At 36.6% G+C, this 23,500-nt stretch overlaps 2 protein-coding genes across 3 annotated transcripts in view; one reads left to right on the top strand and one right to left on the bottom strand.

Moving 5' to 3' along the window:
• Positions 1–10,654, bottom strand: part of LOC139966461 (proton-coupled zinc antiporter SLC30A2-like) — a 28,845-nt gene extending 18,191 nt beyond the window's left edge. Inside the window, exons 1-4 of one of the 2 annotated variants that reach the window (XM_071969482.1) lie at positions 10,379–10,654; positions 4,112–4,258; positions 2,668–2,821; positions 1,436–1,646 (exon numbers count right to left, since the gene is read on the bottom strand). In XM_071969482.1, the coding sequence (XP_071825583.1) occupies positions 1,436–1,646; positions 2,668–2,821; positions 4,112–4,258; positions 10,379–10,550 (684 nt within the window). In that variant the 5' untranslated portion in view covers positions 10,551–10,654. Of the gene's footprint in view, positions 1–1,435; positions 1,647–2,667; positions 2,822–4,111; positions 4,259–4,626; positions 5,066–10,378 lie in introns of those variants that run through there. The other variant, XM_071969481.1, reaches the window with a different exon arrangement.
• A 3,108-nt stretch (positions 10,655–13,762) lies between these two features.
• Positions 13,763–22,437, top strand: LOC139966457 (acetylcholinesterase-like). Its single transcript, XM_071969474.1, has 8 exons — positions 13,763–14,211; positions 16,136–16,295; positions 16,910–16,984; positions 17,495–17,613; positions 17,917–18,087; positions 18,526–19,160; positions 19,369–19,553; positions 20,234–22,437. Exons 1-8 carry the CDS (start codon positions 13,870–13,872, stop codon positions 20,359–20,361), a joined length of 1,815 nt encoding a protein of 604 aa, XP_071825575.1. The 5' UTR covers positions 13,763–13,869; the 3' UTR covers positions 20,362–22,437.
• Positions 22,438–23,500: the final 1,063 nt, after the last annotated feature.

Here is a 23,500-nt window from a genome sequence, read left to right as displayed (position 1 = left end):
AGAATGACATTCACTCAACTTGTGCCTCTTGATATATATCGTTTTTACAAGCTGGCCGTCACAAACACACACCAGCACGATTGCAAAGGTTACTGAGCCTTCGGCATTGGAACCAAAAATGTGCCTGGTGACATACTTTTCCCAGGGGCACGACATGGCTTGCAAAAACCCTCCTGAGGAGTAGCCATACAAGAGGATATCAGATATCCACTATTCTGCCAATTTATACTGATGAAGTGATGAGTTATTACTACTATATCTCTCAAAATACCAGATGTGTTTTTAAATTTTCATTTTTGGATTTGAATTTCTGTGACATTTTGATTGACACTTTCAACAGGTGCTTACAGTAGAGTAGGTTGTAGCTTCAATATCAAAGAGAGGTGAAAGCAAATATCAATAACAGCAGTACCAGCCAGCCAGCAGTCAATGGGGACATTTGCAGGATATTGACTAATATTACATTCAATAGGAATTAAGCTACTTCAAACAGCTACATGTTTACATATATTCATGTAAACATTGTATTACTAGGTTGGGTCTTTTTTTTTCTATGCTGGTTAGGCCAGCCAAGCTCATGATCATTAACCTTGTTCCCAAATGCAGTTTTCCACACAGGAGTTAGAAAAAGTACATTAAATCATATCATTCTTACTATCTACGGTATGAAAGGTCAAGTCAGGCCCACGAAGAAGAAAAAAAAAATTCTGAAGAAAATATTTAACTTATTGTGTACAGTATGTGAACCCTTAAGGCTTGGGTACCCTACAATCTATGCAGCATATCACTCCATGTAGGTAAGCATATAATTCTGCCTGACTCTCCTACAAAACAAATTTTTATCTACTGTATGATATGTACAGTACTTGCAGCCTTTTCACCTATAACCAAGCTGATTTACTGCAAATGCTTCTTCCTGCCTTGTCTAGGTCTGTCAACTTGTTTGTCACTTCCAACTTCTTTAGTTAACAACATGAAGAGTCTGAAAGAAGTCTTTTAGATTTCTGTATCACAAAATTTCCAAAGTTAATTTTTTTACTCAGGCTGTCAGTACCCTTCGATGCTTCTGAGAAAATGCTGTATTATTCTCAAAATGGCCATACCGATGCCACATCTTTCTTATTGTGCCATCTCTTTCTAAAATAACAAATCATTTTTAACTCTGGGATGCTATAAAAGCATTGCAACTGCTCTTAATAGGTTAGAATCAGTTGGGGCAAATGAATTTTAATAAAGTGCCTACCGAGAGTCACTCTAAATTTATGATTCACAGCTATTAAAGGCTGTGTGCGTATTAAAGGTACAGTACATTCACTTTCAATGATTTTAATGATCTAAAACTTCAGAATTTAAGAAAAATATCACATTTTTTTATTTCGGTCAGCATCCAGTATTACTCGCATTAATTTAACAGGATATTGATCAATATACTCACCTTAACTTTAATAATCACAGCAGCGATGACTACGCCAATGCTCTGTAATAAATCTCCGATACAATGGATGAATGCTGCCCTCACGTTGAGATTCTTCTTACCCGACTTACTGTCGCCATGGTCATCGTGGCCGTGGCTACTGGACAGGAAGGAATGACTGTGACCGCCACCGCCATGTGAGTGACCGACAAACTGAAGGACTAAAATAAGTCTGCCAAAAAAGGGGTGGAATGAAACATTTTTAAAAACTTCAAATCAAATGACTACAAAACAGAAAAAAATCTTGCATGAAACACCCAAGGTGAAAAAGAATGACACTTTGTACAGTAATTATGACAGAAGCACAACAGTACCTAAACTTTGTTAACAGCTCTTAGGAACTCGGCCTGAGTCTGAACCTTTTAGCAATAGCAAAGAAAGAGAGAAGAATAAGAGAAGTCCGATGTTCTGAAAATTAATTTGTATTCTTAAAAAGGCAATCAATCAAGGTTTTGGTGCATCCAATAAACATAACCAATTCTTTCTGTTGTCAATGTATGTGTTCTCTTTGTGAAGCCGCAACAGTAGCGAATGGAAGTTGTAATGAGAGGAGTGTTACAGCTAAGTGTTTTTCAAAACACAATATTAAGACCTGCCTGGCAATGTTACATAACACATAGATCTGTTTTCCGACTATTCTGATATCCTTAAACTAAAAACAAAAATCAATCTTTTAAAACAATGAAAATACTGTCTGTGTAGCAATCTACTTATAACATGTAACATTTGTAAGGATCAGAGAAGACAAATGAACTGCACCCACTGTTCAAACAACGTGGCTTATCGACCTGAATTCGGGTTTGGAAATTACTGAGCTTACTGTGCCCAGAAAATTAACCATGCTGGCAGATGCTGCTGGACAAGTCTGACATAAAATGCACACAGAAACCTCAGAGTAATGGATCCCTAAAATCACACAGTTTTACAATACATCTTAACAAACTGATTGAAATCTTTTGCAATGATTATTCATTGATTTTTTTTCTTTCTCTAGTTGACGTCACATTATGTGACAGTAACTTTACTGTACGTAGATCTGCTTTCACTATAAACACTAAAACTTAGCGCCATAGTGTAAATAAACGTGGACCTAGACTTCAAATATTACAGTACCATCCTAGCCAAAACAGAAATCTTGATAAGAATAATAACTTATCAGATTAAAAGAGAAGAAAAGGCAACTTTGAACTTACAAGATATTGATCACCACACCGCAGGATGCCGTGATCAGCATTATATCGGCATCTATGTCATAGTCCATGCTTATGCATCTCATTATAGCCATGTACACCAACACCGCTGTTAAGACCCAGATGAGAAGTACACTTATTACAGCACCAATGATTTCTGAAGAAAAAAATATATATCAAAACATAAAAGCAAACAAATTTTGAGTATTCTGGTAAATTGAATAGGAAATATGAGCTCTACAACCTGCAAAAGGGATCAAATTATTGCAGAGGTACAAATATTGCTAGTAGCAAATATCGTACCTACAGTACAGAGCAGATTCAGTACAGAACAGTCACATTTTAAATGAAAAACAAAGATTGAAATTAATTTCAAAAGTACTGTAAGTACACACAATAAAAAATTGTTCAGGGCCAGGCAGGTGGGATTGTGTGATGCAAGGGTGGGGTGGGACGGGGAGAGATTTGATCCCAGGCTGTACTAAGAAAGCAAAATTGTACTGACAAAATCCTGCACTAAAATAGTCTTTTACATATTAAAGGAGACAGAAATTTAAGATATAAACTAATATCATGTACGTCCTGTTCATAAATGTATTATCGGGACATTCTGTGTCAAAACACAGAGGCTGTTGCTCGACCCCCTCCAAAAATAACCAACCTCCTCGTACGATTAGAGCATTACGAATTACAGTATGCATACTGTGAACATTTCAATTGCATTGCTTCAAAGTTGTTTGATTAATGATGTTTGAAATTTTGCAATTTGCCAGCCAAGAGACATTTTCTTGATTTTGAAGTCGTATATCAGCAATTGAACATCCGACTACCCTCCTATTACAATGTTGTATTGTGGAGTTGCTCCAATGTGCAAAAGAGGTTTGTATTTTACAGCTAAAAAGTCAAAATGGTTCAGGTTGAAGGTAGCTGAATATGTTTTTCTTGGAAGAGATCTAGTAAGTACCCTGTGTGTACATTTCAGAAGGATGTTTGGCATAATTTATTAATGAAAAATCCTTAAAGTTTGAGATTTTCACAGTACGTTTTTTCCCTGCTTTGCCTTTTCTCAGGCTTTTGGGTCCTGGTATATTATACTTCCAGCTCATTGCTTTCTATACACTGCCAGTAATATGCATGTTTCAAGGTCATTGCCAATACACTTGCTAATTCTAGTTTCATAATTACAATTAAAAGTGTAAATGCCAAAATGTCACCTGGCCGGCGGCAAATCGGTCCATACTGTAAATCGGACACAAAGCAATGCAACCATGTTTTCACAGTATGCTTATTTCATAGTGCTCTAATGTTTGAGGAGGGTGGTAAAATTTTATCCAAAATCTGGTGATTTCATATGGAATGACCCCTATTTTAGGATTCTTTCTACTTTCAATGTCATCTACTAATTAATGTTGTTGCAACTAGTATTTTGGGGGGATGTCCCACTTACCAGCTCGATAGAAGCCAAAAGACATCCGAGTCGTGGCAGGTTTCCTTGCAAACCACAGAGCAAAAAGACTTATGATGAAACCGGTGAGATCACTTAGCAGATGAGCAGCATCTGTCATGATGGCCAGACTTCCGGATAGAAGGCCACCTGTCGACAAAAAAAAAGCACATCAAAAAGTCTGTACATCAAATGTTTGCAAATCAATGAGTGTAGCACTTGTTACGAACAACAGAGAATGATAAGGGATCCTGTTGAAATCATATTGATGCTGGTAAAACCAGAGTGCGTTGAAATTTTTCCACTGAACCACAGAAATGCTATACAGTATTTCCGAATGGCATTGAGCTCCTTCAACTGCTTTGGAGATGTTTATTTCCCATTCGGGATAGGCATAGACCCTAACTTAGTTTAACCTGGGCTAGTACCAACTAAGGCCAGGTTTGGCCTAGGCTACTGTAGGCCTACACTAAAGTGACAGTTCAGTGTAAAACTACTTACAGTTCTAGCCTACTTACCAGTGAATTCAGCGACCATGAAAAGAAAACATAGAACACTAACAATCATGAGTTTGTTTCTAGCTGTTTTGTTAGATAATTGCGTTAGCTTGGTGGCACTGGGTGGGTGACAATGGTCTTCGGCAGCAGCACAAACGTCTAACATTGGCACATCATCACCATATTTCGACCTAATGGCAACATCACAACCATGGCCAATAGAGTTTGGTGCAGGCTTCATATTTGATACTGAGATATCATTTGAATGACCGTTCGAAGCCAATTTTTGCACTCTTCGACATGTACATATCTGTCCAGTATTTGAATTTGAAGAAATCTGTTCCATAGTTCTCAGTAAAGTTTACATGCGTTCTTGTCGTTCTTAACTATAGTAAGTTAGGCATATAGAAGCTGCAATATTTTTAACAATGTAAAGTGCTAGTGCTGTGGTTATGCCGTAGTTGCCGAGCAGCTGTTTATTATATTCGATGCCTACACCTACACCTACTAATCTGTCGTAGTCTACTGCCCTCTATTTTTCTTTTTCTTTTAGAAAATCCCAACAAGATGGTAAATGCCAGACATTTAAAGGCAGGGGTTCACATTTGAGGGCCTCTGAGTGCTCGATGATTCTATTTTTCAAGGAAGATGGTTAAATCCAAAAGTTTAGAACAACACATCCACAAATAAGTACTTTGACAATGATTATAATTCAATGCCATTTTTTTTCAAATACTGAAACTTTCTTTACAGTTTCTTAATCACTACGCGCAAACAGATGTTTTCATGTGATTACCGTGCTTTGAAATTATGCAATGATCTGGGTTGCCTTTATCAGTGGGTAAAGAAGAATTTGAAGTGTTTAGTTGTCAACACTCGAGATGATGTTACAACTTTTCCTTCTCAACTTCGATAAAGTTTGTGTCGAAATTCCGGCGAATGACGACATTTAGAGATGACGTTTTAAATTTTGAATTCCCCCCGTTACTTCCGTTCTTGTTTAATTATCAAAATAAAACACTTTTTTATGACGAAATGGAGTACAAAAACTGTCAACATTTTTCTTGTCTACTTATAATCCCCTTTCATCTATCTCATTGTGTTCACCGTGCTCATTATAACCTGTCTGTATTCTGTGCGTGTTTTTGTCCCCTCTGTTACTGTAACTTGTCATTTAGCCTCTGAAGAAGATCCTGCTAGGATCGAAACGTCAGGCCAACTTGTTTTTACACAACATTTTTCTGTTTGAACAAATTATGAAGTTTAGGTAGGTTGCACTTCTTATCGAAATGAGGGCGTTGTGGTCAAGTCGTTAAGGCAGTGGACTTGTGATCTAAGGAATACAGGTTCGAGCCCTGGCCTGGCCAGATCATTGCGTTGTGTCCTTGGGCAAGGCGCTTTATCTCCATTGCCTCTCTTCACCCAGGTGTATAAATGGGGACCTGCGAGGTAACTTGTAAATATAGTTGCGTGCGCCGGTTTGTGGCTGCACCCTATATGGGAAGTCCCCCGGGGGACACGTGGTTGTGGTGCACTGTGGTGCCCCAGGAGAGATTGATTGAATTGTGCACACTTTGGTGTGTAGGTGTGTCAAGTTACCAATGACCAGGGTTGTAATTTTGTAAGGTGAATGTACGTTTACGTGCAATAATGAGCACCATATAAGTGTTATAATTATTATTATAAATCATAAAACTGAGAAATGGATCAATATACCTCATGCGTGAGGCTGATACTCCTTACGCTCGAGAATTAATAAAGACAGAAGCTTCATTATGATATGTCATATATAGTCCAAGATATGAAAGAAAAACATTTGGTGATGCATGTTATACTATTTCTATAGTATGGGTCTCAAGATATATATTTTCACCTTTAAAATATGATAAATATCTGATAAACACCCTTAAAAACCTTTCGTGATGCATGTTATACTATTTCTTTAGTATGGGTCTCAAGATATATATTTTCACCTTTAAAATATGATAAATATCTGATAAACACCCTTAAAAACCTTTCGTGATGCATGTTATACTATTTCTTTAGTATGGGTATCAAAATATATATTCACCTTTAAAATATGATAAATATCTGATAAACTCCTTTAAAAACCTTTCGTGATGCATGTTATACCATTTCTATGGTATGGGTCTCAAAATATGCACCATTCAAATATGTTAAATATCTGATAAATACCCGTAAAAAAAAACCTATGGTGATGGTGCTACTATTTCTATAGTATGGGTCTCAAGATATATATATTCACTTTTAAAACATGTTAAATATCTGATTAACACCCTTAAAAACCTTTGGTGATGCACGTTATACTATTTCTATAGTATGGGTCTCAAGATATATATATTCACCTTTAAAATATGATAAATATATGATAAACACCCTTACAAAGCTTTGGTGATGGTTATACTATTTCTATGGTATGGGTTTCAAGATATATACTCACCATTAAAATATGTTAAATATCTGATAAATACCCTTTGAGGGCTGAATTGATGATGACGTCGGCTCTTCATCGAAAGCCTAAATTTTAATGCTAATTTTGTGTTTTATAAAAACTTTAAAAGCTGAATAAAACATATGTTCTTTTAACTACATACGATCTACAGAACCCACTTGAATGACGTGCAAGACCACTTTTCTTAACCAATATCTAATGCTTTACAAACAGATTATTTATATGACCATAACATGTATTTTATATTTTCCAATTGAGTTTGTGTTGCATCTGAGGATATGACCTATAATGGTCTGTGTTTAGTTACGAATACGTTGTTCAGCAACTTTAATTGATAAGCATCAATATCATTTCTAAAACTTAAACGGTATAGAATAGAAATTAATACTGGACTGAAAACTGTTATTTTAAACAGTTTACAATATATCAACCTTAATATTGTGTCGTATTGTCAACTGAGGATCCGTCTGAACGATATAAAGCACATGCCGTGGAATCCATCCTTATAGTTAGAATAGCATAAAGCAACATACTCCTGCTTCCATTAAAAAAAATGGAGACAAGAGCTGACCCCACCGCTATATAGCTATATCCTTAGTCCACCAACTGTCAGTTCAATTGTATGGGTTGGCCAAGGGAGTTGTTATGGAACAACTCCCTGCTTAGCCTAGCTAGCCGATTTGATAAGATCCGATGTGAGGCCATGGCATACGGGACAATGTGTCAATTTACGGCGCTGACACAAATGAAGATTGCAGTTTAAAACAAAAATAAGGATACTTCAATTCCCAGACGAGCACTAGATTTTTGTTGCTCAGGGTTTTCAACCATTAACTTTCCAAAGTGGACGACATAGTTTAGAAAGGAATGATTGGGTATATGCCTTATGGCCAGCTACAAATAGTGACCTATTATTGGAAGAATATTTTCTGAAAAAGGATATAGAACTAATGTGAAGTTGAAGGGTATATCATACGTACGGTTTAATATTTACACATTAACTGATAGATAAAGCGTTGACCAACAAGTGGTTAATATTTACCTAATCTTTACGATGACAGAAAACTATGCATGGAGAAGGTAGGGGCCATCAGACTGTTCCAAACTTTGATACAATTGTCTACGAGTTTCGAATTGCTCACTTATTTTTTATATAGAAATTAGAACCTGTTGCAGTGGTTATAATAATTGCTGAATTTAGAGAAATTAACATTTTACAATTCGATGACAAGTTATATACTCACTCGACACGGTGCTTTGCATTTCAACAATTTTCGAAAAATGTACCGTGTTAAATCCTTCATTTATAAATTTGCAATTTTTTGTAAAAAGTTGATCAACTGAAAAACACGATTCCTTCAATTTATCATTTTGTTACACCCTTTTTCTCGCAAATCGTCGGATGTTATAGAATCGATAAGAACCTTTCAGATATAGTTGTTAATTTTACGTTAAATGCATGTGCAAAATGATAAAATTGTTGAAATGTGATAGCTACCGTTATCAATTTGCAATTGATAGCTACAGTTATAATCAAGTTGCAATTAATCAAATAAGTTGGTCTGACTTAATCAATATACGATATTGATCATTTTCTGGTAAAGTTGTTAACATATTACGTCCGTCTGGAAGAATGAGTGATTTGGTTGAAAAGCTTTAACGTATTTACATTGAAATCTTTACATTGTAACGACACCGACATGTTTCCATAGAATATTTGTTAAAATGTTCACGTTATCCTTTATGCTGCAAGAAATTTGAAAATATAAATAAAAAATAATTTCGTCATTTCCTTAAGTATAGGGATGGCTTAAGATCCTTAATAAGATCAATTTGTTGCAATTGTGACTTTATTCACCTATCAATTTAACTATTTTGCCAAGCATTCTTTACTTATACTTCGAGCAAACATTTTAACATTTCTTAGGGAGGTCTATAACGTCTCCATATGTGACATGATTGGAGGCAAAATACAAGGCTTTGCCAGGGATCCTATGAATATGTACATTAGGAAAGTAACTTGCAGTAATGATTTTGATTTACTTGCATGTAAAGAGACCAAAATGAATTGATGAAAATTCATTCATACACAAAAAGAAATAAGACCAACCGGCATATCAAATGTCTAGTCTGATGTATAAATTTAAGCATTTAATATGTTGTCACTTTGTCAGACCACGCCCCTCCCCTTCCCCCGCCCCGCGTCCCCAAAAAACCTAGTAAGTATAATGTTGTTGTATAAAAGTAAGTTGGCCTGACGTTTCGATCCTAGCAGGATCTTCTTCAAAGGCTAAAAAATATATATATAATGTTAACATATTGAATAATGATGCCACCTTTTGAATTCTTTCAAGAGTTAAATGATAAAACAAAGATGCTTTTGAGAAAATTAGTCGAGTCCGTGTACTCGAACTCGTAATCGAGTACCTTATTGGTACCCACAGATCGTCCTCGTGGTTTGCTGTCTCGTATACTAAAACCAAACTATACTAAAACTCATATACTAATGACGCCTGTACTCATATTGGTACTCGGAAAACTGTACTCGGAAAATTGATAGAACTTTGGCAGGAGCTTTCACCAATATTTCGTGTCTGTGCTGTTTTATACACTTCACTGATCAAAGATGACTCCATATATACTTAAATCCTGTTCCTTGCCAATCAATACGACCAAACATGTTCAGTGATGTTGTAGACTTTGAAATGTTGTAAATGATTCATGGTCACGCTTATTGCTTCAATCTTGTTTTTGAAATTAACTTTGTTCGCTACAGTAGTAACCTGTATATACTAACATTTGTGTTAGAATACAAACTGGTAATAAAACTTTTGCTATACTTCCTTCTGACAAAATAACGCTAAAGTTTCGTCAAATCGTTTCAATTAAATCCAAGTGAATGAGCAGTATAATATAAAAGAGCCCTATTGTGATAGCTTCTCGAGAAAAAAAAAAACATCAAGAAATTTGATTAAAATTTGTTTTAAACCCTCTGCTTTTGTTCACCCTAATTTTGCATACAGCACTCAAGTCAGAGTTTGTTATTGTTTTTCAAGTGTTTGAGTTCATTTCCACGCGGTTACTATTTCTTGGATCATAGTAGGGGCAAAAACTGCACTATAGCCTATATGTTTTCGGATTATAGACTTATGAAAATTCATAGAGTTTGATATTAAAACCGAGTCAGCTTTATTTTTCGTTAAAACATGATTTAAGCGAGTGAAAAAAAAAACATGTAAGGGAGGAACTTGTCCGTTATTTTTGGTACGATAAAAGGGTTCTCGTTCAGCTTGTACTTACCTAAGAATTCTAATCCCATGAATATGAAAACGACCACAGACAAAGTGGTAATCGAGATGATGGCATAATAGTTATCGATCTTCTCTGATGAGTATGCGTGACAATGGTAGGCTACAGTGCTGTAAATCTGACCTCTTTTCGTTTCTACCAATTTCAGTTTCTCATCCATCATGTAATGTTATCTTTACCGTCTATCCGATGATGAATAAAAACCAATTTAAAATTAAACTCGGTAAGATAAATCTGCTGCGGTTTACGAATAAAGGTATGTACTATTATGATGTTTGTAATAATGTTGTAGATGATTAAATATGATTACCATGTAGAACTTGATTGCCTACTTCGGCTCTCAACAACAACAACAAATAAAAACATATGGAAGAGTGTAAGGTCCATCCAGTTGTAAAATAAATAATAATGCTTACATAGGTTTTTAGCAATATCAGCAAAGCTGTCATCTGAGTGTGATTGAATGTGGGTGTGTATGTGAGAATGTGTATAAAAAGATAAAGCTATATATCAGGGTATCTAAATCAGGGGTGAAACGAAGCTGGTGTTGTTATAGCCACGGGTTAAATTTTTGGATCCAATCCGCGACCCGAGTTGAACCATGACAAAAGTCCATATATTATACTACATTATATGGGAACTCATCGATTAGGCAGTTGTCCATCTGTATTATGTTAAAATATAAATATAAAGTGCAGACCCTAGATGCAACCCTTGGTTTCCTGTTGTCATTGAGGGAACTCATTGTATTGCTAGATTTTATACAGTGTTATACACTTTGTGATACGATGTTATACAGTTTAAGCTGGCTGCATTGATAGGTTTTTGAAAACCATTTCCCGAAAGGGCGTCAGAAGAGGGTTAAATCTGGCCAGGTGCACAAACATCGCGAGGCGGTTGGAGTTAGGGGGGGGGGGGGGGATGGGTTGTGTGATTTCGATTTGAGGACTTAAACATTCTTCTGCTATAATTATTGTTTAAGTTTTGCAATCATAAAGCAGTTGTACGTAACGGTGCTTTAGTAGATTTCGAAATAGTCAGAAACTATATTAAATCGTTGAATATTCTCGTATAGTACCTGCACTGCTATCATCCATTGCTTTCAGTCCATTAAACAGACATTAGAGGAGCGTAAATGGAAGGTGTTCAGAATATCAAATTTAGTAATAAATGTTTTAATATAAGTATCAAAGAGCGTCTTAGACCGCAGGCACTCTTTAAAATATTTTAATTAAATTTTTAATAATTGGCTATTATTTTATTTTTATAGATAAATATAAATATCTAGTCATTCTAGAAAACGGACACATATTTATACCCGTTCAATGAGTGAATAAATATATATATATTAATATATATATATATATATATATATACATGGTCTCATTTATTGGTACAAAGAACTCATATTTACACCCGTTCAATGAGTAATTTTTTTAATTATATATATATATATATATATATATATATATAAATATTTATATATGAATATTTATATATATAAATATATATATAAATATATATATATATATATATATATATATATATATATATATATATATATATATATATATATATATATATATCACTCACTGAAGGGGTGTAAATATGTGTTAATTTCCTAGAATGACTGGATATATATATTGGTTATAGTTGTATTCACCAACGTACGTCAATGACGACACTGACATGAAACCGACGACTCTACCGGTTGTTTACCAACTTACCCGGACAACCACACAGCTGTTACTGGAAAGAAACTACTCATTTGCACAGCTTTAACAGACCAAAAAATTGAAAATAATACTACCAATATTGTGCAGGAAACGGAACAACTGACGCTAATAAACGTTTCCAATATAGTAAATCATTAATACCGTATCAGTTGTTTGTTTTATACGGAAGATGAATAATTACGTTAACCAGACAAAGGCATGCATTGTTTTCATTCATAAGATTTATTTTTCTGTTAAGTACAAGTATAGTCATTCTACATTTTATTTCACGACGTAGCTATTAAACGTTGTAAGTTTTTTTCGAATAACATTATTATTCTATAATGCACCTTAAAGATTAATTTGCCGATTCAAGTTACCATTAAATCCTTTGTCTCTTACAGTGAAGAACAATGAAAATGTGTACTTATTATAGAATCTTTATTCCGGTGTCACTAACCATTGTTGTTTTTTTTATCCGTGAAATTTCTTTTCTTTAGCAGTTCGATATCCACATTCGTTCGAGGTAGTAAATCACATAAGAGACATGCTTTAAACCAAGTCATATGACGAAACGAACTATCACACATCAGCTCACAGAAAAAGAATTATTTTTATTTTACCCAACATAGACTTCTGGGGGTGGGGGAGTACATATTAGCGACTCCCTTCCCCGGTACAAAAGTATTGGTTGCGCCCCTCTGTATAGAAAAAAAACCACAACGCCAAGGGTGGCTAATGCAATAACCCGGAGAGGAGGCCCTCCCTTCCATAAAGTATATTTTGCCTCCACTGTGGAATATACGGTAACTATTTCTAGCAGGAAGTCCCCACCCCTCCCCCACCCCACCCTTTCTTTACACCGCTGCATCCGTTGGACAGTTGAGTTTCAAGACCGATCTAACTATGAATGAAAGCAAGGGCGTGAGGACGAGGCTATATTTACATAACTGGATGTCATGTACCATGCGAGACAGCTGTATACGTCCATCGATCCAAATGGTGGTTGAACTGTTAGATCAATATTTACCATTCATGGGCTTGTTAGCAAGACAATATTTTGATATGGATTTTATTTGATAATTTAATGTTATTTAAACACACACATCATGATCATTTAAGTCATTTAATCATAATTTTAAATCTACTAAAATAATCAAGCTAGTGCCACATAAAAGAAAATTATATTAGTGTCATTTGTAGGCTAAATAATCCTTTGTTGGTTATTTATTTATTTACTTGTAGATTAAGATATCATGTCATTATGACTTATATTTACACAGTTTATGAAATAATTCGGTAATACATTATTTTTAATTGATATTTACTGTAATTAATAACCTTCCTTAGCGTGAAGAGTACTTTACGAGTCTTTAAAACAAATAATGCGTTATAAGCGTTCTGCATTATGGCGTATTTTTCAAATATGTTTTTCAATATAAAAAAAATCATGTAGAATAGGGTATAGCAATATCATCATTTTAACATGCACATGAAAATATATTGATAATTTCATAACACCTATATATATATATATATATATATATATATATATATATCATGTTTGATATCATATTTCATATCAAACCAAACACTTAAACTTGGACTTCGGCTTTTTCTCTACACTATTTACCGTGCTAATTACTAACTGTTGATTTGTTTAGTTTTCAATTAGCTGCAAGAGGCTATAAACAGACTTTAAGAAGATTCTCAAAATAACCGTGCACATATAGCTCGAACAACACATAGAGGCCTAAGCTGAGAAATATGGAGGTGCTGCGCGTATTTCTCCTGTTGGTTATCATCACTCTAGCCAGAACCGAGGAAATTCAAGTAGAAACTACACTAGGACGTATTAACGGACTAAGAATACCGTTCGAGTACAGTGATAACCTCCTTACGGTTTTTACGACCATAGATACATTCTACAGTATTCCATATGCAGAGCCACCGATTGGAAATTACCGATTCATGAAAACAGTACCGAAAGAACCGTGGCAAGATGTGTGGAATTCTACGAAGAAACGAGCTATTTGTTGGCAAGCTGCGCTTAATATCGCCCAAGACGAAGACTGCCTGCATTTAAATATCTGGACTCCAAGTATCGAGGTAAAGATTTGGTGTTTAGCCAAGTTCAGTTGGTTACTGATTTATGGTGTACTATTTATATACATGCTCTCCTTTAAATGTACTGTACTGTTCTCGGCCCTCTCCTCTACACCCTATTTGTTAATGACCTGAACACCCCCAAGTTTTAAACTTCTTGAAGAATTTTACATTAACCTATACAAAAAAAAAACCTCGAGAAAGACCCATTATAATTAAAGATCTCCTCCTGAAATACCAAGTCATAACCACACACTTCCCGAATAAACAAAACCAATCTGTCTTATCATTCCTTAGTACTTAAGAACTTAAATCCCATTCATTGGAAATCTCTCCCTCACTGGCTTTTTGTCTCCTTATCCCCTGATTTCGGGTTCTTTCCTTAATGCACCCATGGCTTTCTATTCAATGCTATTGTAACAGTACTTTTTACGTGACCCGCCCAGCGGGAATCTAAACGTCACGGCCAAACGACACTACCAAACCAGCCCATTCTGACAAAGAAACCTCAAGTCAAGCGAGCCCCCTCCCCCCCCCCAAAGTAAGTACACCATCCGACCAGCTGAGACAAACCCCCAACTACCCACTGGAACATTCAACAAACTACAAAAGGACGACCAGCACGCAGCGAAACAAAACACCCCTCCCAGCACACCAGCAACCAAAAAAAAAAACGCCACCAAGATAAACGGCGAAAGTCGCCTTCAACCTGAAGGCGAATGTCAGACTTCACCGCCTCCAGGGTTGCCTGCAAACTGGCAAATTTTCCCCTAAAATCTATATTACATCTATTCCTCCAAATGTGTTTTTCAAAATAGAACAAGCACAAATAATTGTAACAGTACTTCACTTATCAGCCATTCCGTGGCTCAACAACAATGACAACTGATCGTCCAAAAAAAACTTCTTTATTACTTATTACCGGTACTATACTATACGTACTGTAATGCTATGCTGAATTAGGTTGTACTATGCAACATTATTCTGCACTATGCTGTAAGATGACTTAATATCATTTCAAAACCTGAACTGCCCTATGCATCTCCCGCTCGTGTTTCCTTTCTTATAATATTCTTCAGTGGTGGAGCTAGGAGTATTGGTCGGGGGGGGGGGGCGAGAATGGTCTGTAGGGGCGCTTTCGACACTATCTAAGCGGAGCGCCAGCACAGGTTGGCGCGGAGTGTACAGACATTTTTTGAGTAAAAATTACTCCTTAGATCGCCGGAAATGACCCTTACCGGGCCTTGCTAATTTGCAGATAAACGAAGAATAAATAGGTGTCATCGCCATTTTTTCAGAAAATTACACCAACAAAATGTGACAAATGTCAATAGGTATTTGAGAGCGCAATAAAAAATTCAATAATCGCGAATAAGTAAAAAGTGGTAAATAGCTGAAAAGGGCGCCAGCAGTCCATTTGAGTCCGTCAGGGGGGGGGGGGGAGGATCCGTCCCCTCTGACTGTATGGACGCTCCGCCACTGATTTTCTTTAGATATGTTTAATATATAGTCTTGGTGAAATTTTCAGCTTTGTTCATTCATATGTTACATTATATTCCTGTATTGGTATGTTGTGTTATGTTTCCACAATAAGACAGAGCATTGTGATTGAAATGCACTAGCTAAACAATTTTGGGCACATCTCTTCAGTTTGCAAAAGTGATGTCACTATCATGAAATATCTGATACTCATCGGATATGGCTAAAGACCCACTCGGTATATTCGTACGTGATTGGCTGTATATTGTATACTTCTCGTACAATAAACATAATTGTCGATCATTGTATGTGGAGGTGCAAGTGGGTGGGTGTGTATGTGATACGAGGGGGGGATGGGGTAGGGGATATGGGAGGGAGTGTGCAGGGTGTAATGTTAATGATGCAACGCAGCGATGTCACTATTCGAATTATCAATGCTTCAATACAGAGTAAGGGCCTTCCTGTAATGGTCTGGATTCATGGCGGTGCTTTCGTTCTCGGCTCTAGTGTTACTCCACAATACGATGGTTCAGTACTCGCAGCCATCCAAGACGTCATTGTGGTCTCAATGAACTACCGACTCAATGCCTTTGGGTTCTTATATGCAGGTAAAACTTATATATATAACCTATATATATATATATATAACCTATATATATATATATATATACATATATATATATATTTATTCATATGTATATAAATATATATATATATATATATCCACCGGGATTCGAACCTGGGCCTCCCGCTTTATATGAAGACACCCAAACCACTAGGCTATGGACGCTGATTGATTGTCCAGAGGTTCGAAACCGGTAAGGAAGGTAGTAATTCCACTGTATTACACATGTTAAGAAAGTATAACACACGGCAGTTTTAACTGATTAACGGATACTCATGCACCTTTACCAGTTTTAACTGAAAAACGCCATGAGAACCGGTTGACGAGATCAATTCCATGGACAGATACCAGGGTGACTGCGAGTACAAGCACCGAAACTAAAATACGAATACCAGTAAGAACACATTACGTGTCTGATACCGATTACTTCCTGCCCGCTCACCTTTTCCACGAAGTTTGTTATTAATAATCCAAAGACATCGGTTTATCAAATTGATTTGAAAACCAAAATATTTCCATTTAAAGCTTTTACTTTTTTAGTAATAAAGGTAAATGTTCTTTTTTGCTTACTTACTCTTATCACATTATTAATCTTAGGTGAATCCGCCAAGGGGAACTACGGTTTATGGGACCAGCACGAGGCTATTAAATGGACCTACAATCATATCGAAGGTATGGCGTTATCACAATATATATTGCGTAATTGAGTATATTGATATCTCGAATATAGAACTACACTGCAGACACCGCTTGCTATAGAATGAGAGCTCTTATTTAACAGTTTTAACGTGTATTTACCAAATTATATAGTTCATCTTGAGGATACGGCGGTCCTGAAAGGCCATACGAATACAAGACTTAGCGTGTTAGTTTGACATATCAAAAAGGTGATACTTGTCGAGTTGACAAGTTACGTTAACGTGACGCAGTGACAAACAAAAATATCAAATTGTCGAGTTGCTACGTTGTGCGTAATTTGACAAACCAGCAATTTTATTATTTTCGTCAAAAGATGTAACGTTAGCGTAACACTGTCGATTCGACACAAATGTACAAATTTGTCGAGATGTCTCGCTATATTAACTCACCAGTCCCTTCAGAGCCACCGAACGATAAAGCGAATTCACATTAATTCTCTAAAATTTTAAATTAATTTTGTTTATTTACTTGTTTTCTCGGAAGAATTTGGAGGGGACCCGAACCAAATTACAATATTTGGTCAAAGTGCTGGTGGTGGCAGTAGTGGACATCAGCTGATGGCCGAACAAAACGAAGGATACTTTAACAGAGCTATTCTTATGGTAACGTTAAAACTCATAACTTACGATGCTTGATATGCCGGGGGTCAATTACTTAAAAAAAAATATGAGGGTTTCAAAAATGTTCATAAATTATATTAAAGGGAATATATTTCTTTCTTTGGGTGACCTGTTACGTTCGGAGTTCGCCGAAACATATGGCAAATACACAAAAGTTCCGATGGAAAAAGTTAGCTGTAACTCCCTCCCCAAACGCCCCCTTAACACCCCACCCCCAACCCACCCCACACACACATCCCGTATTTTCCTTCTTTGTATTTCATTTTTTTGTTTATCTCTGTCAAGAGTGGAGGTATGGTTCATCCATGGGCCATAGAGCTCGATTATGACAAAGCCAAAGGAGATGCATATTTGGTCGGAGAAAACTGCGGGTGTGGTGGAATTGAGAGCGACGAAGAGCTAGTGGATTGTCTACGTGGAAGGGGAGCTCAGAGACTAGCACTCGCCGCGAATCGAGTAAGTCTTGTCATTTAACAACAGTCTACATGCCGTATATATTTATCGTAGAACATTGATTTCACATACATACCAATGCGTCTGTGATGTTCAGGGTTGTCTCACTGTGTCGCAGCATATCCATTAAGCTGACTATTGTACGACTGGCCGTGAATCCTACCGAGCGAAATGGTGCATGACCTGACATGGATGTACCCTTGAAAGAATGACCTGACTAAGATACGGTGGCACAGCAGAGTTCTAGGAAAGTACATATTATGTTGAAAAAATCAAAATAAAGTATTACAAATACGCAGTTACGAATATCATTAGTAATGACGAATTAGCAAGGACAGAATGTATACTTCAACAGGTTGCTGCTGGCCAACATAACTAGATCGTTTTCAAAACCCCATCTTTACGCAGGTTTATGTACTGTCACGTGATTATTTCCCACAGGTTGTTGTGGATACCCTAACCGTAGTAATTCCCCTTGTCCCTGTCGTTGATGGAGAATTCATTACAAATGACCCCAACGTTCTTCTCGACCAGGGCCGTTTTAAGCATTGTGACGTCATGATGGGCACCACTACGAATGACGGAACGTTGATGGGTGCGAGGGCGTACTTTGGGGATATCAATAATCCAGATCCTTATTCGGATTATGATGACTTTCATAACAGGATTAAAAATTACACATACACTTACCGAAATGATATCATTCTTTCTGCAATAGAACAGCAGTATCTGGATTGGTCAAATTTTGATGACGTCACATTCAATCATTTTGACACCTACAACGAAATCTTAACAGATGAAGCATTTTACTGTCCGACCGACAAAATTGCCAAAACATATGCGAAACATAACAACAGCGTTTATGTGTACTTGTTCAATCATCTCCCTGAAAATACCTTCTACGACATACCGGGTGTATCGTGGCCTTGGAAGGGCATCGCCCACGCAGAAGATATACCGTTTGTTTTTGGAAAACCGTTTAGTAGTGTAGGCCGACCTAATCTGACATATTCGGAGGAAGAGAAAACACTGTCTTTAGATATGATGAGATACTACACTAACTTCGTCAAAACAGGGTAAGTTTTATCATATTTTGTTTGATTTTTGGGGAGGGGGCGGGGTGATTGCGGTGGGAGGGTTTCGTAAGGGTGAGGGGTCGGGGAGGAGAGGGAAGGGAGGGGTCCAGTATAATCTGGCATTATTCAAATGAAGCTAGAAATACCACTGAGAGTCAACTTGTAATAAATCAGAATTGTAAATGGTTTGAGCTATTTTTCCATACAGCAATCCAAACTTTGGAGATTCGAGTGGGTGTTGGACTGGAGGCGCTTGTCATTGGACTAATTATGACGTCAGAAACCAAACCATTAAGTCCTTTGAGATACCTCTCCAAGATAAATCGGCATATAGAGCCGAATTCTCTCACTTTTGGAACAATTATTTGCCAAAACAATTGGTGACCTTTACTGGTAAGCCTGTAGCCTTGTAACTAATAAGGAAAATCGAGGGAGGCTAAGCTGGTAGTCGATCCAACCCGTTCCATTTCTCCCTCTCACCCACCCCCCCCCCTCTTCAATCCTTTATCTTCACTATAATTAATTGGTACATGTTCAAACTACTTTTAAAGAAAATGCTGTGGAGTTATTAAGCCGTTTAGAAGAATAGCAGAGTATGTAAAAGTGTAAGAATGCCTCGGAATATTTGTAGAACGCCTATTTAACAGCTGGGCCTATTCCACCCTCTAAACCATTCCTTTTTCTTATACAAGCCATGAAATACACAACACAAAGTAGGGAAAACAGTGCAGCTATATAATCTCCTAATTGTGCAGTTATATGACAGGTCTTACTGCATTATTTGAAATTCAACAGTTGACTGCGATCAAAACGATTAAATATCGAGGTCGTCAATTTCGGCCTAAACGAATTCCAAAATTGATTGAAACGTTCTTTAAACTCAATAAAATGTTGTACACTACTCAGTGCTAACAAGATTTTTCAAAGGTCTGAGTTGACATTAAAATGGCCGCCAACTTTTACCGAAATGTTGATACAATAAGTTATCATAGTTGTTCTAGGGCCTGTTCTACAGATCATGACCCTTGATACTCCATGTTCCATTAATAACAAATTTGCTTTACTTTCTTCAGCTGATGGAGACGAACTTCAACGCCAATGGGATTCGGAATTCGACAGATGGCGAACTGATGACTTGGCAGCTTGGCGAAAGGAGCACGATTCTTATCAAGACGTAGCGGACCAATGTTCCACCTTATAAAATCGATGCTTTGCTGGGGGTGGGGGGGGGGGGACTAATCCCCCATTTCCCCCGTTTTGTTTCAATTCCTACAGTAGCTTTAAGAAAACAATAACCATTGGAAAAATATCAAAATACCAACATGAAATTATTTTGTGGACAATTAGACCAACTATATTAATTTACTTTTTCATTATCATTTTACTCAATTTTAATTTGCAGAAAATTGTCGTATTTAATCTAACTTTTAATAAACGTTTATGAATTATTTGCCATTGGTTAATATTATCAAGTAAGTTTGATTTAGGTTGTTGATTACCAATGGCAGTACAGGGGCGAAATAACATAAGTTGATAAATTTTCATAAATGCCAATCAGCTATACCTGTTTGCATGCAGTTGATATCTTGATTAAATGTCACGTGAGAAGATGACGTCACTATTACAACTGAATCCATTATTGGCGAAAATAATGAATCTTATAGTAACAATTTGGCCTATGAATTAAGACAAGGATATGCTTTCTGAATGAAGCATCTTAACATCGCAGATTGTATACACATTATCTTTAAAACATATTTAACGTAAAGAAAACTTTTGCCGAGCAACAAATGATGAATGTTTCATTTTCAGATTCTCATATTTGTTTTAAAACTCTCGGCTAACCCGCAAACTCTCGGCTCCCACGCAAACTCTCGGCTCCCCGCAAACTCTCGGCTCCCCCCGCAAACTCTCAGCTCCCCCGCAAACTTTCGGCTGACCCGCAAAGTCTCGGCTTCCCCGCAAACTCTCAACCCAACCCAAGCATCTATCGCCAATGAGGATGTGTCTCGTTTTATAGTTTTTCGATTCAAGTCCTCTATAGTATATCTAGTCAGCAATGCCAACGTGGAAAAGGTGGTTTTGAGAATTAAAAGTAACATTTTGTTCTTCAACAAAGAGCTATCATATACATTTAAAGTTTTTTTTTGACGGAAGAAATAAACTATAAATACACGTAACATATTTCAGCATTGTTTTAACTGATAATTATGACATTAATAAAATCAAAGCTAAAGTATGCATGGAATGATTTCTCAGCCCTCATGATACATGTTGCTACGAGTCAATTTATTTTCTTTCAATTTATACAGATCAAGAAACAACCCAGACCACAGTGTTCTACCTGGTTTACCTAACATGGCTTGTCAGAACTATCTTTACATAAGACTCGACTGATTTAACGAACTGTATTCATTTCCATATTGATCCATAAAACAATTCAATTCAACAAAACAATTCTATATTTCACTTCAATTTTATTTCTCACAAATCAGAACCATTTTACCATTACTACTAAATAACATATTCTTCATATCTATCAGCTTCCCCCCTCCCACTCCCCCTCCCCAGCAAACCATCCTTTCTCACAGCCTCACCAGCACCCACCGCCTCATGTCCTACAACGCCCTCTTCATCGTCCTACTACACATTCTTCATCTCTCGGTGCCCATTTGTCTGTATACCTTGTGTACCAATTAACACTCGTCTCCACTCGACCGATATGTTGAATGTATGTGTGAATATACGACTTAGTTGATAAATTCTATTGTATGGATGGAAATTGTTGTTAGCTCTTTACCCACGAAGTTTCGAACAAAACATACTAACACCAACACGTCTTTGTAAACCATCTTAAGATTGTTTTTGTTGTTGTTACAAGCGTTAGGAATTCAGTCTAAGTAGATCTTCTCTTAAGACAATCATGAAATTTCGACTAAACCAAAATAGTACGCACTTTGCCTTGTTTACTTATTTATCACAACAAACGTCGCACATTTGTACCTATGTAATTTGACCCTTGACCTTAAATCGTAAACTCCCATTGTCTTGATATCTTTACATCACATGACAAGTTCCTAAATACTTAAAGTGATCAATGTTCGTTCTCTATGAGCGGCTTATCAGTAAGAAATGATGAGGTACTTAGAATCGATTTGCAATGTTTGCCAAATGTATTCCGAGAGTAAACATCGCGGATGTATACACCTATTCAATATCAAAGAACCAACATGAAGTCTTGGATGAATTTGTCGTAAAAAAAATCCACAATAACGAGGTAAGTTTAAGGTACAGTCCTTCTCTTAGATAGTTTGACTCAAGAAAACATTAAATTACTTCAAACAGGGAGCTGCGATTTTCAAGAGTATTTTTCACTATACTGGTTGATGGAAAAACTCGTCATAAGAGACGACTGTTTACATGTGGTTTACTGATGTATTGTACGTGTATATGAAATATGGTGTCATGTTAGTCACCCTTAGCCTATACATGAATATAGAGGGTAATATAATGACTAACTATATACCTCTCATTGTGAAAGACATGCTTTGTTTTTCAGGAAGTATTTTGTTAGTAAGGGATCGTGTCAGAGGGTATGGGGGGGGGGGGGGGTGGTGAGTGTCCTGACTTTTAACCATTTAGGCAACTTCCGTTTACTTGAATACATTATATAGATATACTAGGCTATATATCACTATACACGATAGCTAATAATCGCTGACTTTTATTATCATTTAAATCCTGTTTAATTACTCGAACAACCTTATTATAGACTATATATACCGAGGGCGTTGGAACAGGGTTGAACCTGGGGTGCTGGGCACAACATTTTAAGGGGCATTATCATATGTCACTTTGTTTGACTGAGAAGACTACATTATCACTTCGAATATTCACAATAAATCCAATAGTTTGATTGTTTACACTGAAATAACACTATTAAATTGATAAAGTTTTCAACAAGAGGACAATTCTAAAATAACAGTATAGCCTCTAGTTTTAAAAATGGCTATATGATTAGGTTACTCGTTGACATACTTATTCAATAATAAGATTCTTCAATGAGGCACAAGAGTATTACTCTTTATGCCATGTTTCCCGCTGCTCCAAATTATCCCCAGACATCCTCATTGATCACAAACCCTCGGGGAGGAGGGGAGGGGAGGGTGGGGTGGGCTCCTGATCCCCTTCCATCCTGAAACCTGGCTACATGTGTCTTCACTATAAGTTTCCTTGTATTACCTCAGTTGACCTAACCTTTGCGAAATTCATGACGAGTTTGTACTCAATGTGGGTTGAGTATACTCTATTAGTTGTAAGTTTTGGTCTTTCAACTCCTC

Source organism: Apostichopus japonicus, chromosome 4 (assembly GCF_037975245.1).
Source record: "Apostichopus japonicus isolate 1M-3 chromosome 4, ASM3797524v1, whole genome shotgun sequence".
Lineage (NCBI taxonomy): Eukaryota > Metazoa > Echinodermata > Holothuroidea > Aspidochirotida > Stichopodidae > Apostichopus > Apostichopus japonicus.
The sequence above is the reverse complement of the archived record's forward strand: the minus strand, read 5'-3'. Positions and strand labels throughout refer to the sequence as shown.

What these genes read in the sequence shown, in the direction of transcription:
- LOC139966457 (XM_071969474.1), top strand. Translation starts at nt 13,870, where the DNA reads ATGGAGGTGCTGCGCGTATTTCTCCTGTTGGTTATCATCACTCTAGCC. An exon ending in ACTAACTTCGTCAAAACAGG is followed by an intron (nt 19,161 to 19,368) that starts GTAAGTTTTATC and finishes TTTTCCATACAG; the next exon opens with CAATCCAAACTTTGGAGATT. An exon ending in ACAATTGGTGACCTTTACTG is followed by an intron (nt 19,554 to 20,233) that starts GTAAGCCTGTAG and finishes TACTTTCTTCAG; the next exon opens with CTGATGGAGACGAACTTCAA.